At 42.4% G+C, this 17,567-nt stretch overlaps 1 protein-coding gene across 1 annotated transcript in view; it reads left to right on the forward strand.

Annotated features, from left to right (window-relative positions):
• Positions 1–15,408, forward strand: part of LOC140191123 (hepatic lectin-like) — a 36,937-nt gene extending 21,529 nt beyond the window's left edge. Inside the window, exons 5-6 of the mRNA XM_072248228.1 lie at positions 4,049–4,158; positions 14,177–15,408. Coding sequence (XP_072104329.1) covers positions 4,049–4,158; positions 14,177–14,312 — 246 coding nt within the window. The 3' untranslated portion in view covers positions 14,313–15,408. The remainder of the gene's footprint in view (positions 1–4,048; positions 4,159–14,176) is intronic.
• The last annotated feature ends 2,159 nt before the right edge of the window (positions 15,409–17,567 follow it).

Here is a 17,567-nt window from a genome sequence, read left to right on the forward strand (position 1 = left end):
GAAAAAATATGATGATGATGATGTTGATGATGATAATAATAATAATAATAATGGATTCAATAAATTTAGAACAATAAACATAACAAAAGATGCGATAATTTAATAGAATAAAAACAGAGTAGCATGATAGAATACAACTAGTTGATGAACATGAAACATAATTATCAGGGATATAACAAGGGAAGAAAATAGATATCAGTGTGATAAAGGAAAATCCTTTGACAGAATTTACTTCAAGGCTTTAAATAAATATGCCAAGCAGAATACTACAGTAAAAATATAGCCAAGGCAACAAACACTTTCGCTATATCTATATTAATGTAAACACGAGGAAATCTGCACATGCTGGAAATTCAAGCAACACACACAAGCGCAGTGGGTCGACTGTTCTTCTTCCTATAGATGCTGCCTGTCCTGCTGCGTTCCACCTGCATTTTGTGGGTGTTGCCTGTCTCTATTAATGTATTATTTTTGGCTTGTACCTTGGTCTGAAACCAATCTGTAAAATCAACAAAGAAAAATAAGAACTGAAATGACGAAGTTCAGAAAATATTATGTACGTTTGTACATTGGAATATGTTTAGATTAACATTACCTAGGCCAGACTGGAGAAGAGGAATAACATATTAAAATCTACACAATCGTCAGACAGAATTTCTAAGGATATACTTTTGTAACTAAAACAGGAATCAGGTCGCCACCCAAGCACATAGGATTCTGATAAGAGCGATACACCACCAAATTTAAGTGAGAGCACAACCAAGAAAAATGAAGACATTATCACTATTGAAAAAAAAGTTAACCATTGGAAGAGCATGATCCTCCATGAATGATATCCCCACAGTCTGAGACACCTCGATGTCAACAAGGAAGTTTCAAATGCTTGGCTCAGAGTTGGAGACTTCTACCCAAAACAAAAGGGTTTCTTGTGGCAATATAGAGCCTGGAGGTTACCACAAACACACACACACACAAAATCAAAAATCTTTGATAAATGACCAATAAATTCATGATGGTAGATGTAGAAAATGCCAAGGAATATCAGAAACAATTCAGCACATTACCAGATCCTGCAGCGGTTTAACACAATCTGATTACTTACACAGGCACAATCAAGTGGCAAACATCATTTATCAAAATCTTGCTTCAAAATATAAACTCATAAAAGTAATCACACCTCACTATAGATGCACCTGAAATCCAGTTTTAGAGTCAGAATACCACAAAGTATATTATGACTGTTCCGTTACTATAGAAAAGGCAATCCATAATAACTGTCCGGATATAATAATACCGGATAAGCAAGCAGGAACAGCTTATCTTATAGATATGGCCATTCCAAATACACATTACGTACAGAAATCAATAAGTGAAAACACCAGAAATGTGCTGAATTAAAAGAAGGAACTGAAAGACTTTGGAATATAAACACGGTATACATTGTCCCGATAGTAATATACACCAATGGTACCATCCCAAGCTCACCGCAAAATAACACAAAAAAATTAGAACTGCACTGCAATACCTATGTAAATCTTCAGAAAGCCAGCAAACTAACCAACACTAGGATAGTCCATAAGATCCTAGCAATTGACACATGAACGTGCTTGACTATGTCCATACCCCAAGTTTTACCAGCTTGAGCTGACAAAAAATAAAAACAGTAATAATATTTTTATTTTTATATTTTCACATTTTGTTGTCTCTTGCATATTGATTCTTCGTCCATTCTGTTGTGGGCAGTTGTTCATTGATTTGATTAAATTTGTTCGATTTACTGTGAATGTCCAGAAGAAAATGATTCTCTGGGTCGTATCTGCTGACACCTATGTACTTTGATAATGCTGCACATGACCCATTTCCCTCTTATACCACCCACACTAATCCCCACACTAAGTTTTGCTCCTATGGGCCAGAGGAAAAGCAGATAAAGTTTCCCGTAATTAAATCTGCGGGTGTTTGAATGGCATCCGAAACACTGCAGTGAGCAGAAAATTGTGAGATGAAACAGAGATGAACAGCAGAATCCTCGATTGATCTCGTGACTGAGAAATGAGAAAGAATGTCATAGTAACCTAAATCTAGACAGGCAAAGCAGCCCGGAACACACGTGCGGTTCTTTCCGATATTACAGTGAATGAGGGGAATATTGTTTTGATGTTGCAGAGGGAACATACTGTAGAATCCGGATCTTCTTTGGCAAATATGCATCATCGGACTTTCGTTTTAAATCCACGAGAATGAAGAATGCAAAAGCAAGGCTGCAGTTTGCTTGGAGACAAACATTGGACATTTCTCTGTTATTCATCTGTCTTGGGGAAGTTTCCAAGCCAAGACTGGAGCTTAGCGAGATTCCTCGCTATGGCCCATACCTATAGTATAAATTTCCTCTCCATCAGGTCTTCCATGTCCCAGAAAAATGAAAAAAATCGCACTGCCTGTAATATTGCAGTGTCTAATTCCGATTCCTTCTGATATCCTCCTCCCCGTACCACCCATGTCCCACTCTTCATCTGTAGTCTGATGCTGCACGTTTCCCCAGTCGGCAATTCAGCCTGGTAGGCTGGGGTCAGGGAAAGGATACCTCCAAATTCTTTCCACAGATAGGGAGAAAATAGGCGTAAACGTATTCGGAGAATTGCCTGATCATCGATCACTGCTCAATGATAACCCCAATAATCATGATTGGTAAAAAAACTAGATGTGTGGTTTGGAATAACTTTGCCATCTCCCTTAAGGTCCAGACTTAAATTTGTTTCAAGGATATTGATTTATCTTCGGGCACAATCCGACAGTCTTGCTGACACTTGAAGACAATGATCTCAATGTTCACAACAATGCCTCAAAACTTGGACCAGCTGGCTGTTGCAGCAATTCGTAGAAACACACAGAGTGTATTCTTCTTCTTCAGTAAATGCTCAATAGTTGCTTTTAACTTTCTCATCTGAATGTTCTCATGGGACTGAGGTAAAATCTAGGTTTCGGGATAGGCATTGACTTATGTATCTCGTCACATATCATGAGGGTGATGTAAGATATCCGCCCCTCCCAGCACACAATTCCACCTGAACCATTTGTGGTTGATTATCTACGAGAGAAAGGAAAGTGTTAATCTGGTCTCTCAGCGTGAGTAAGGTGCAGGTTGGACAACGGCTCATAGGCAGACAGAACAAGGAAGTTATTGGCTTGAGCTCAAACTGCCTCGCACCAGGGCCAATTTGAGGATGAAAACAGCCTTGGGTAACTATAAAGATGATTGTCTATCCTTATATCATTTTGCTATTGTCCAGCATGCTGTAATGGACTAAGATAGAGAGTATGCATTATGATCAGAGATTGTGGGAGCTAGGGTATTACTCTTTGGACAGAAGGAGGATGAGAGGAGACATGATAGAGCTATATTAGATATTAAGAGGAATAGATAGAGTGGATAGCCAGCTCCTTTTCGCCAGGGCACCACTGCTCAATACAAGAGGACATAGCTTTAAGGTAAGGCGTGAGAAATTCAAGGGGGATATTAGAGGAAGTTTTTTTTTCACTCAGAGAGTGGTTGGTTCGTGGAATATATTGCCTAAGTCAGTGGCGGAGGTAGATACACTAGTGAAATTTAAGAGACTACTAGACAGCTGTATGGAGGAATTTAAGGTAGGGGGTTATATGGGACACAGGTTTTAAGGGTCGGCACAATATTGTGGGCCGAAGGGTCTGTACTGTGCTGTACTATTCTATGTTCTATGTTCTATGATGACATGAATGCTCTTCCTAAACAGAAAAGAAGAATCAAGAATATTTTACGCAGTGAGTTGGTTCACTTACTGACCCGTGTTGATTGGTAGGAGGATGCCAAAGACTAAGAACTCTTTTTATTAATTGCAGTTCATTTTACATTAATGGAACACAAGATCCTGTGCTTTAACAAGGCATTTGTCCAACAGACAAACTTTTGTGTGTGAACCCCGACTGGATCGACGGCTCTGAGCACATGAATTGGTCATGCCAGGAACACCGGCAAATCTGGTCATGTGAATATATTGCTATCTATTTGCAGGGATATATCCGGCTGAATGTGAATCATAACTATTGGATTGGACTCCATGACATCGTCGAAGAAGGGAAATGGCGCTGGATAGATGGCACTGATTATGCATCCAATATCAAGTAAGTACATTTTTACCTCGCACGGTGAAAAACCTTCACCGGCAGTCTCCTGAAGTATGCTATTATCCCCATTTATTACGGAATTTTGTGCAGTGTGAATAATGTTGACCTCTGCTCCAGCTCGCAGTTTCAAGTCATTTTCCTTTTCCTTTCAGGGACATTCTTTTTATACCCTTTCCCTCTCTTGCTGACATACACTCAGTGGTCACTTTATTAAGCAGCACCTGCACCCGATAAAGTGGCCACTGAATGTATGTTTGTGGTTTTCTGCTGTGATACCCTATCTACTTCAATGTTAGATATGTTAGACCATAAGATATAGGAGCAGAGGTAGGGCATTCGGTCCACTAAGGATGCTTCGCCAATCAATCATGGGCTAATCCAATTCTTCCAGTCATTGCCACTCCCGTGACTTCACCCCATACCCTTTCATGCCCTGGCTAATCAAGAACCTAACTATCTCTGCCTTAAGTACACCCAACGACTTGGTTTTCACTGCCGCTCGTGCCAACGAGTTCCACAGATTTAGCACCCTCTGACTAAAGTAATTTCTCCGCATGTCATTTCTAAATGGACGTCCCTCAATCCTGAAGTTGTGCCCTCTTGTCCTGGACGCCCTTATAATGGGAAATAACTTGGCCATATGTAATCTCTTAAGGCCTTTTAACATTAACCATATAACTATATAACAATTACATCACGGAAACAGGACATCTCGGCCCTTCTATTCCATGCCGAACTCTTACTCTCACCTAGTCTCACCTAGTACAGATCACTTCTCTAACTTCCGCTAATGCCCCACCTCCTCCTCGTACCCCATCCGTTATTTATATACACACATTCTTTCTCTCACTCTCCTTTTTCTCCCTCTGTCCCTCTGCCTATACCCCTTGCCCATTTTCTGGGTTTCCCCCACCTCCCTCTTTTCCTTCTCCCTGGGCCTCCTGTCCCATGAACCCCCCATATCCCTTTTGCCAATCACCTGTCCAGCTCTTCACTCCATCCCTCCCCCTCCTGTCTTCTCCTATCACTTTGGACCTCCCCCTCCCCCTCCCACTTTCAAATCTCTTACTAGCTCTTCCTTCAGTTAGTCCTGATGAAGGGTCTCGGCCTGAAACGTCGAGTGTACCTCTTCCTAGAGATGCTGCCTGGCCTGCTGCGTTCACCAGCAACTTTGATGTGTTGCCAACATTTTAGTAAATCTCCTCTGTACTCTCTCAATTTTATTGACATCTTTCCTATAATTCGGTGACCAGAAACTTCATCTTCAGTTCCATTTGACCCGGTAAATTTTTATAAGTGACAATATCTTGCTCAAGCAGCATCTTTGCATTGCTTGAGCAAGATATTGTCACTTATAAAAATTTACCGGCTCAAGTGGAACTGAAGACGAGGTTTCTGGTCACCGAATTATAGGAAAGACGTCAATAAAATTGAGAGAGTACAGAGGAGATTTACTAAAATGTTGGCAAACATTCGGAGTGTTTCTATGAGATCCCCTCTCATTCCCCTGAATTCCAGGGAATACAGGACAAGAGCTGCCAGACGTTCCTCAAAGGGTAAAGTTTTCATTCTTGGAATCATTCTTATGAATCTTTTCTAAACGTTCTCCAATGTCTGCTTATGCATTCTGAAATAAGTAGCCCAAAGCTGCACACAATACTCTACAAGTGTGGTCTCACGAGTGCCCTATAGAGCCTCAGCTCCACATCCCTGCTCTTATGTTCTATACCTCTAGAAATGAATGCCAACAATGTGGACTACAAGGTACAGCTGGAAATAGAAAAAGCATGTCAGTTGGAAAATGTCAAGATAATTAAGGGGGATTTTAATATGAAAGTGGATTGGGAAAGTCAGGAAGGTACTGGTTCTCAGGAGAAGGAGTTTGTAAAATGCTTAAGGGATGGCTTTTTGGAGCAGCTTGTCCATAAACCCATCAGGGGACCAGCTGTTTTGGACTGGGTGCTGTGTAATGAACCTGAGGCGATTAGGGAGCTGGAGGCAAAGGAACCTCTTGGAAGTAGTGATCCTAATATGATTGAGTTCAGTTTCAAATTTGAAAAGGAGAAGCTGGTATTCGGTATATCGATATTTCAGTGGAAGAAAGGAAATTAGAGTGGTATGAGAGAGGAGCTGGCCCAAGTCGATTGGAAAAGTTAGCTAGATGGAGAGACTATAGAGCAGAATTGGATGAAATTCATACAAGAAATAAGGAAAGTGCTGGAAAAATATATTCCAACAAAAAGAAAATTATGAATGGAAAAATGGCACAAAAGTGGCTAACGAGAGAGGTTAAGGCTAAAATAAAAGCAAAAGAGATGACGTATCAGGAAGCAAAAAATAGTGGGAAAAACTGAGGACTGGAAGACTTTTAAAAACTTACAGAAGGGAACTAGGAACGTAATTAGGAAAGAAAAGATGAATTATGAAAGGAAGTTGGCAATTAACAAAAAATTGATACCGAGTTTTTTTAAATATGTGAAGAGTAAAAGAGTGACACGGGTAGACATCGGACCGATTGAAAATGATGCTGGTCAAATTATAATGGGTAATAAAGAGACGGCAGAGAAACTAAATGAGTACTTTGCATTAGTCTTCACAGTGGAAGTCAGTAGCAACATACCTGATAGCCAGAGATGTCATGGAATAAAATTAGGTACAGTCAAGATTATTGAGAGAAAGTGGTTGGGAAGCTAAATGGACAAAAAATAGATAAGTCTCCCGGACCGGATGAGGTGCACCCATGGGTTCTGAAGGAGGTGGCTTCGGAGATTGTGGAGTCATTGGAAATGATCTTCCAGAAATCAATAGACTCTGCCATGGTTCCGGACAACTGGAAGGTCGCAAATGTAGTTCCCCTGTTTAAGAAAGGAGGGCGGCAACAAAAAGAAAATTACAGACCTATTAGTCTGACATCGGTGGTTGGAAAGTTATTGGAGTCGATCCTCAAGGACGTGGTTATGAAATACCTCCTGGTGCATGGCAGGATAGGCCCAAGTCAGCATAGTTTCATGAAGGGAAGTTCCTGCCTCAACATCCTGTTGGGATTTTTTGAGGTAATCTCAAATAAGATTGACAAGGGAGAGGCTGTGGATGTTGTTTATTTGGATTTTCAAGAGGCCTTCGATAAGTGCCGCATAAGAGGCTGCTTAATAAGATGAGAACCCATCGAATTACAGGAAAGGTATTGGAATGGGTGGAGCATTGGATGATAGGCAGAAAGCAAAGGGTGGGAATAAAGGGATCCTATTCTGATTGGTTGCCGGTTACTACTGGCGTTTCGCGGGGGTCGGTGTTGGGACCGCTTCTGTTTACAATGTATATCGATGATTTAGATGATGGATTAAATGATTTTGTGGCTAAATTTGCAGATGACACCAAGATAGGTGGAGGAGCAGGAAGTTTTGAAGAAACGGAAAGGTTGCAGAGAGACTTGGTCAGTTTAGGAGAGTGAGCAAAGAAAAGGCAGATGAGATACAGTGTTGAGAAATGTACAGTTGTACAGTTGTACAGTTTGGAAGAAGAAATAATCGGGTGGATTATTATTCAGATGGGGAGAAAATTCAAAAATCGGAAGTGCAAAGGGACTTGGGGGGGTCCTCCTGCAGGATACCCTAAATGTTAACCACCCAGTTGGATCGGCAGTAAGGAAAACAAATGCTATGTTGGAATTCATTTGAAGAGGAATGGTGTATAAGAGTAAGGAGGTGTTGATGAGGCTCTATGGGGCACTGGTAAGACCTCATTTGGATTACTGTGTGCAGTTTTGGGTCCCCTATCTTAGAAGGGATGTACTGATGTTGGAGAGAGTTCAGAGAAGATTTACTAGGATGATTCCTGGAATGCAATGTCTAACATATGAGGAGCATTTGTCGGCTCTTGGACTGTATGCATTAGAGTATAGAAGAATGAGAGGGAATCTCATAGAAACATTTCGAATGTTGAAAGGGTTGAACAGAGTAGATGTTGAAAGGCTGTTTCCCTTAGGGGGTGAGTCCAGGACAAGAGGCCACAGTCTTAGAATTAAAGGGTACCCATTTAAAACAGAGGTGAGGAGTATTTTTTTTTTAGCCAGAGGGTCATGGATTATGGAATTCGTTGCCACATACAGCTGCGGAGGCCCGATCATTGAGGTTGTTTAAGGAAGAGATTGATGGGTATCTAATTATTCAGGGTATCAAGGGATAAGGGAAAAAAGCCGGAAATTTGGAGCTAGGTGGGAGAATAGTTTGGCTCATGGTGGAGTGGCGGAGAAGACTCAATGGGCCAAATGGCCTATTTTTGCTGCTTTGTTTTGTGATCTTGTGATTGCATTCTCTTCCTTCGCCACTGACTCACCCTGGAGGTTAACCTTTATGATATTTTACACAAGGACTCCAAAGTCCCTTTGCATCTCTGCAATTTTAATTCTCTCCCCATTAAGTAATAGTCTGTCTGTTTATTTCTTCCACCAAAGTGCATGGCCATACACTTTCCAACATTCTATTTAACTTGACACTTTTTTGCCCATTTCCCTGAACTATCTAAGTCCCTCTGCAGGCTGCCAGTTTTCTCTACACTGCCCGCTCCTGCACGTATCTTTTTATCATCGGCAAATTTAGCCGCAAGTCCATTAATAACGTAGTCCAAATCATTGACATACATCGTAAGAAGTAGCGGTCCAAGCACCGACCACTACGGAAGTCCACTGGAAACTGGCAGCCACCAGAATAGGATCCCTTTATTCCCACTCGCTGTATTATGCCGACCAGCCAATGCTCCAACCAAGCTGCTAACTTCCCTAAGCAGCCTCATGTGCGGCACCTTGCCAAAGGCCTTCTAAAAATCCAATTACACCACATCTACTGCATTTCCTTTGTCTACCTGCTTGAAATTTCCTCAAAGAATTGCAGTAGGTTTGTCAGGCAGGATTTTCTTTTCAGGAAAATATGCTGGCTTTGGCCTATCTTGGAACGTACATCAAAATACTTCGTAATGTCATCCCTAACAATCGATTCCAACGATGTCCCAACCTCTGATGTCAGGCTAACAGGTCTAACGTTTCCTTGCTGCTGCCTGCTACCCCTCTTAAATAGTGGTGTAACATTTGCAATTTTCCAGTCATCCGATGGAAAGCCACAATCTATCAACTCTTGAAAGACCATCGTTAATACCTCCGCAATCTCTTCAGTTACTTCCTCCAGAACCAGAGGGTGGATTGCATCAGGTCCAGGGGATGAATCCACCAACAGACTATTAATCTTCCTGAGCACCTTCTCAGACGTAATTTTCACTGCACAAACTTCACTTCCCTGACACTCTTGAATGTCTGATGTACTTCAAACGTCTTCCAATGTGATTCTGCTTTTTCTGCATCTGTTATTACAATATCTCCAGTGTTATTTCATATTAGTCCTATATCTACTCTCGACCTTCTTTTACCCTTAATATACTTAAAACAACTTTTAGTATCTCCTTTCATATTTGTCGTCATCTTCCTTTTATAGTAGATCTTTCACGCTTAATGACCTTCTTAGTTTCCTTCTGCAAATTTTTAAAAGCTTCCCAATCCTCTATCTTCCCAATAGCTCTGGTTGCGTTGTATGCACTCTCTTTTGTTTTTATGTTGTGCGCTCACACTTTGTATTGTGCACACCAATATTGTAACACGTGGCTATTTGAGTGTTGTCGCTTTCCTGTTAGCTTGAAATTGTCTATCATTTCTCCTGTGATCTCTCCCGTTAAGAGGGCATTTTCTCCCAGAGAACTGGATGCATATTTTTAGAAACATAGAAACATAGAAAGCCTGCAACACAATACAGGCCCTTAGGCCCACAAAGCTCTGCCGAGTATGTCCTTACCTTAGTATTCACCAAGGGTTACCCAGAGCCCTCTATTTTTCTAAGGTGCATGTACCCATCCAGGAGTCTGCTCAACACCTTCGCCGGCAGCCCATTCCATGCACTCACCACTCTGCGTAAAAAACTTACCCCTGACATTTCTTCTGTATCTACCTCCAAGGACCTTAAAATTGTGCCCTCTCGCGTTAGTCATTTGAGCCCTGGGAAAAAAGCATCTGACTATCCACACGGTCAATGCCTTTCATCATCTTATACATATCTATCAGGTCAGTTCTCATCCTCCATTGCTCCAAGGAGAAAAGGCCAAGTTCACTCAACCTATTCTCATAAAGCATATTTCCTAATCCAGGAAACATCCTTGTAAATCTGCTCTGCACCCTTTATATGGTTTCAAATATCCTTTCTGCAGTAAGAGGATCAGAACTCAGCGCAGTACTCCAAGTGGGGTCTGACCAGGGTCCTTTATTACCTGGTCAGATCCCACATTTGTATGCCTTCTTACCACAGAGTTAACTTGCGCAGCAGCTTTGAGTGTCCTATGGACTCAGACCCCAAGATCCCTCTGATCCTTTACACTGCCAAAAGTCTTACCATTAATACTACCAAAATGAGCCACCTCACCCTTACCTGGGTTGAACTCTATCTCCCACTTCTCAGCACAGTTTTGCATTGAACAATGTCTCGCTAAAAACTCTGATAGCCCTCCACAACACCCCCTACCTTCAGCAAATTTATTAACTGATCTCTCTACTTCCTCATCCAGAACATTTATAAAAATCATGAAGAGTGGTGGTCCCAGAACAAATCCCTGAGGCACACTACTGGTCACTGAACTCCATGCAGAATATGGCCCATTCAGAACCACTGTTTGCTTTCTGTGGGCAAGCCAGTTCTGGATCCACAAAGCAATGCCCCATTGGATCCTATGCCTACTTACTTTCTCAATGAGCCTTGCATGGGGTACCTTATAAAATGCCTTGCTGAAATCCATATACACTACATCTAACGTTCTACCTTCATCAATGTGTTTAGTCACTTTCTCAAAAATTTCAATCAGTGTCGTAAGGCTCCACATGCCTTTGACAAAACCATGATGACTATTCCTGATCATAGTATTCCTCTCCAAATGTTCATAAGTCCTGCCTCTCATGATCTTTTCCATCAACTTACCGAATATTCAGATAAGACCAACTGGTCTGTAATTTCCGGGGATATCCCTACACTCTTTCTTTTATAACGGAACAACATCTGGAAACCTCGAATCATCTGGAATCTCTCCCCTCCCCATTTATGATGCATCGATCATCGCCAGAGGCTCAGCAATCTCTTTTCTTTCCTCCCACAGTTGCCTGGGGCACATCCCGTCCGATCCCGGTGACCTATCCAACTTGATGCTTTCCAAAATCTTCAGCACATACTTTTCCTCAATATGTCTATGCTCATTATTTTCAGTCCGCAGTAAGTCATCCCTACAATCTTCAAGATCCTTCACCGTATTGAATACTGAAGCAAAGTATTCATTAAGTACCATTGCTATATCCTTTGGTTCCATACACACTTTCCACTGTCACAATTGTTTGGTCCTATACTCTCAGATCTTATCCACTTGCTCTTCACATACTTGTCGAATGCCTTGGGGTTTTCCGCAATTCTGTCCCCCAAGGATTTCTCATGGCCCCTTCTGGGTCTCCTAATTTTATTCTTAAACTCATTTCTGCTAGCTTTATAATCTTTTAGATCCTAGTTTTTTGAACCTTTCGTAAGCTGCTATTTATGTCTTGACTAGATTTTTGACAGCCTTTGTACACCACAGTTCCTACACCCTATCATCCCTTCCCTGTCTCATTGGAACGTGCCTATGCAGAAATCCGGGCAAATATCCCCTGAACACTTGCCACATTTCTGCCGTAAATTTCCTTGAGAACTTCGGTTCCCAATTTATGCTTCTAAGTTTCTGCCTAATAGCCTCATATTTCTGAAGTCATTTTGTTTGTTTCTAGCACGATTCTCTGTAGACTTTAGATATCGTATGCAACAGTTTTGAGATTTCAAACAATCCTGTCTGGCACGAACAAACATTCCACGTTCAATAAACACAAAATAATCTGCAGATGCTGGGGTCAAAGCAACACTCACAACACGCTGGAGGAACTCAGCAGGTTGGGCAGCATCCGTGGAAACGATCAGTCAACGTTTCCGTCCAGAACCCTTCATCAGGATTGAAGAGGGAAGGGGCAGAGGCCCTATAAAGAAGGTGGGGGGAGGGTGTAAAGGAGAAGGCTGGTAGGTTCCAGGTGAAAAACCAGTGAGGGGAAAGATAAAAGTGTGGGAGAGGGGAAGCAGGGAGGTGATCGGCAGGAAAGGTAAAGAAGGAATAGGGGAAAACACAATGGGTAGTAGAATGAGGTGATAGGCAGGTGGGGGAGGGGGTAGAGTGACATAGGGATAGAGGAAAGGAGGGGGAAGAAATTACTGGAAGTTGGAAAATTCTGTGTTCATACCAAGGGGCTGGAGACTACCTAAACGGTAAATGAGGTGTTGCTCCTGCAACCTGAGTTTAGCCTCATCATGGCAGTAGAGGAGGCCATGTATGGACATATCTGAATGGGAGTGAAGCAGAGTTGAAGTGGGTGGCTACTGGGAGATCCTGTCTGTTGCGGCGGACGGAGCGGAGGTGCTCGACGAAGCGGTCCCCCAATCTGCGTAGGGTTTCACCGATGTAGAGGAGGCTGCACCGGGAGCACTGGATGCAATAGATGACCCCAACAGACTCACAAGTGAAGTGTTGCCTCACTTGGAAGGACTGTTTGGGGCCCTGAATGGTGGCAAGAGAGGAGGTGTAGGGACAGGTGTAGCAATTGCGCTTACAGGGATAAGTTCCGGGTGGGAGATCCGTGGGGAGGGACCTGTGGAGTCGCAGAGGGACCGATCCCTGTGGAAAGCGTAGAGGGGTGTAGAGGGAAAGATGTGCTTAGTGGTGGGTTCCTGTTGAAGGTAGAGGAAGTTGCAGAGGATAATGTGCTGGATCCGGAGGTTGGTGGGGTAAACAAGGGATGGGGTAAACAGAGTAAACAAGGGATTCTCTGTCCGCCAGAGAAAGCAGGATCTCCCAGTGGCCACACATTTTAATTCCACGTCCCTTTCCCATTCTGATATGTATATACACGGCCTCCTCTACTGTAAAGATGAAGCCACACTCAGGTTGGAGGAACAACACCTGATATTCCGTCTGGGTAGCCTCCAATCTGATGGCATGAACATTGACTTCTCAAACTTACGCTAATGCCCCACCTCCCCCCTCCCCGTACCCCATCCGTTATTTATTTGTATGCACACATTCTTTCTCTCTCTCTCCCTTTTCTCACTATACCCCTTGCCCATCCTTTGGGTTTTTCCTCTTCCCCTTTTCTTTCTCCCTGGGCCTCCTGTCCTATGATCCTCTCATATACCTTTTGCCAATCAACTGTCCAGCTCTTGGCTCTATCCCTTCTCGTCCTGTCTTCTCCTATCATTTTGGATCGCCCCTCCCCCTCTCACTTTCAAATCTCTTAAAACTCTTCTTTCAGTTAGTCCTGACGAAGGATCTCGGCCCGATACGTTGACTGTACCTCTTCCTGGAGATGCTGCCCGTCCTGCTGCGTTCAACAGCAACTTTGATGTGTGTTGCTGCATTTCCAGCATCTGCCGAATTCCTCGTGTCTGATTACTATATGCTCCTCCACTGGAAGTTTAATTACCCTGTCAAACTGATTTCCGGTTTTAAAATCCACTATGGCTGATCTGTGAGTCGGCGATCCACCCTGTTAACTCTTTTGCACTAAGGAGGACCTAGAAAACACTGTAGAAGTTGAAGTGGCTTAAAACGAATACGTCAAAGCAGTCGGGTTTTCACCTTAATATCTGATCCCCAGTGTTTCTGTGTCTATTGGAATTTTGGGTGGGGTTGTGGTAATCTGCGACTATATATAAATGATAAGCGCCACTTAAATGAATGTTCAGGGACAAAAAACGGATGCTACAAATATGGTGGTGAATGACAATTATGGGGTCAGTGTTGTCGGTGCTAGATGTGTAACCGTCCGTCGGCAGTGGAACTTCGGGCTGACGGTGCAAGACAATGGTTTTTAATGAGTTATCGAATTGTACAGTTTTTTATCCACATCCATCTTTTCACTCAGATTCTGGGCACACAATCAACCCAATAATCATGGACAATTCGATGAAGACTGTGCCGTGGTCGGCGAAAACGGATTCTGGCACGATTGGCCATGCGATTCTCTGCATTTCGCTATCTGTGAAAAACCAGCAGCCTAACATTCCATCAAGCTACTGTATACTGTGGGCGGTAACTGCGTTTGTAAACTTCCTTTTTTTCCAGTATACCAGATGAGCAGCTCTGAGCTGGGATTAGCGTGGTTGGTGCGTGGCCAGATCTCTTTTACCCGTGTGCTCCCCACTGGAACAGAGCTAAATCCTCAAGTGATTTCACGGTGTATTTGACGGATAAACTCTTCTCTGGCTTCCAGCCGGGTACAGGGAACAATTTTAAAAGACCTTTCCGTTAACAAACTCTGCCATTTCGTCAGTAATGATGCCTATGCTTATCTAGTCCAGTAGTATATATACCACCGATGACCGTCCCTCCTGATTGACAAGTGTCATCCAAGCCGGTTTTAGCTGTCCCACCTTGCTTACAATCGAATTCCAGTTCTTACTACGAACGAGAACTTCGTCTTTGTTACAATTCTTTATCTCTGGTTTTATTTCCAAGACTTCATTCACCAGGCGGTCCCAAAGCCATTGGCGCGGTACAATAGCTTTGTACCATCGAAGTCAATCATATGGACATTGTGAAAACAATGTTCGGCTACCGCCGGGAAATCCTGTCTCCTTCTCCCTTTTATCGCGAAACCGAGATCCCACCTCCTCCCCCACCCCCCTGCGCCCACTTTCATCTGTCCATCTGAATCCCGGAAGACTTACCAGAACTTGTTGAAGTTTAATGTCTGGGTCTGTAACCGCTGAATTCCAGTCGTTGACGTTTTCTGTAACTGTAACTTGTCAGTACCCGCCATTAAACTGGGATTTATTTGAACTAAACCTGATCCTAGAAAGCTGGGCTACCAGCTCTAACTTCCATGAGGCAGGTGGATGAAATTGATCCGAATGTTGCCAATGCTACTATTGTCTGCCAGTCCCACACATGCCTCTTCTTTCTATTTTCTTTCTACTCGTCGACAAAGCCAACTGCTCTTTTTTCCAAGCCAAGCATTCCTGTTTCTGAACGTAATATTACTTTCAGGTTCTACCGTCCAAGATTATGCTCATGATCTGTCACTTTCTAATGATTAATATCTAGTCAAATGTGTTGATTACTTCTATCTCAATGCTAACAACTTATTCCTGAATAAAGTACATATAAATTTACGAGTGTTGTGGTATCGGTGGTTTCCTTGTCTGCATTCAGAGGGCACAGACGACTTCGCAGGGATTGTGCTAGCACTGTTTACTTATGAAATCTAAGATCCTATATGCTTCACCAACTCTTTCGGTATGTTCTGCCAAATACGAGGAATTATGTAATCCACTGTTATTTCCGTCGTGGCTTTGAAAATGTACGGTTCACTCAATGTTTCCTTGCCCCATTCCTTCTGCTTCTCACAATTCTCTGCATTAACTTCAATTCTCCAAGCTGCTTGCATTCTTCCTCTGCTATGACAGCCCCTTGGAGAATGCATGAGAGGGCTTCTTCCTTCCACTCCATATCTATGCATTTGGGGGGTAAATAAGGTCAATGTATCCCTCTCATAGGTTTGGAAATAGGTTAAACTCATTGCCGGGTAGTTTGGGACGTTGAGCTCCCCTTCTGTTACATATGCTGTACTTCATCGTGCTTTAAGTTAATGGGAGAAAAGCATTTCTCCACTTTGTTCGATCAATCTCTGTAGAGGCCAACGAGTCATTTGGCCTATTATAAATTCTAAGAAAGAAAAGAGATTATCCCTGAATAATTTGCGCTCTCTAGCTGTTCATATCTTGCCACATGGAGTTCGGGGTAGGATTTCTGTCGCCGACTCTTCTGTAGGATATATAACCGATTTCTGCCAAAGCAGGCTCTCAAGCTTTGATTCGGATAAGACATAATTGTTCGCAGCCAGTCAGTTTTGGTTTATTTGGAGACTGTTCTCTCAATTCAGAAATGTGTGTCATTCATTAGTCAAGCAGTAGGTTGTGGATATGTTACATATAATACATTGAGCACCTTATTATCATCCATAAATATGTTTCGTTTCACCAGCGAAACAGACCCAGCAGCATCCGCGATACATTGGCACAGACTGGCAGTGCCCAATGCTGACTCCACACTTGAGGAATTCTGATAGCATTAAGTTAAAAAGGTTAAGGGAACTGTTTCCCGAATTCATCCACAGTACTGGTATGTTTTGCTGATGAATCAGTGCGCTCTATTTTGAACAAAGCGGGAAGATGTACTGAAGGTAGAACAGGAAGCAATCGGCTGGTCTTCAAGAGTTATCTGTTAGAAAAGCCAACACTCCTTAAAGTGGCTCAGATATGAAATTCATGGTTGCCAGAATGGGGTATTAACCTGTCCTGATGGAACCAATGAGTGAACTTATTTGACCAAATTCTGAACAATTCCGCAGTGACAGTAACATACTATTCTAGTAAATTTGGAACATTAATATCCACATAATAATTCATATAGATTAGATTAGATTAGCTTGGACTTTATTGTCATTGTGCCGAGTACAGATACAAAGCAAATGAAATGCAATTGGCATCGAACCAGAAGTGCAAAAGAATAGTATTATTTACAAAATAACTGCGGATAAAAAGTGCTACAACATACAAATATAAAAGTACTGAGACAGTCCAATATGCGTGTAATACTGCTTATAATTTCACGACTATATACTTAGAACAGAAAAAAGTGCAAGTTCATCCTGGCTAATGACCACGCTCTCAGTTCAGTTATGGTCATATTATGGAAGAATTAATCAATATGCAGTAATGAAATGAAGCCAACTATACCTGCTATGGTCCATACAATATTTTTAAATCAGTTAATAATCATTTCCATGCGTTGTACAGTCGGGACTAATTTTAAGTCCGACATTTTAACGGTCTTCAGACGAGCGGACCTAGGTGCGGAGTAAACTCAGGATTCAGCAGTAGAAATGAAGGATGAAAATGTTTTTCGGAATATAATTCGGGGTTTCAGCGCTCATCTACTCGCGACTTCAACACGTAGAACGGTAGTTCACATGGAACAGGATCCGGGAATCAGCGATGAACGCTGGTCCAGAATAACCTCAAATAGAACATAAGGCACTGTACATTAAAAATGAGAGGTAGTGTCCAAAGCTTCAAAGTCCATTCAGGAATCGGATGGCAAAGGGGAAGAAGCTGTTCCCGAATCGCTGAGTGTGTGCCTTCAGTCTTCTGCATCTCCTACCTGTTGGTAAGAGTGAATAAAGGAATTGAAATCGAAATCGAAATGGAAATTTTGGGAAACGTTTGGTAAATACCAATGGTCCCAACGCTGAG

This window comes from Mobula birostris, chromosome 32, assembly GCF_030028105.1.
Source record: "Mobula birostris isolate sMobBir1 chromosome 32, sMobBir1.hap1, whole genome shotgun sequence".
In the NCBI taxonomy this organism is placed as follows: Eukaryota; Metazoa; Chordata; class Chondrichthyes; order Myliobatiformes; family Myliobatidae; genus Mobula; species Mobula birostris.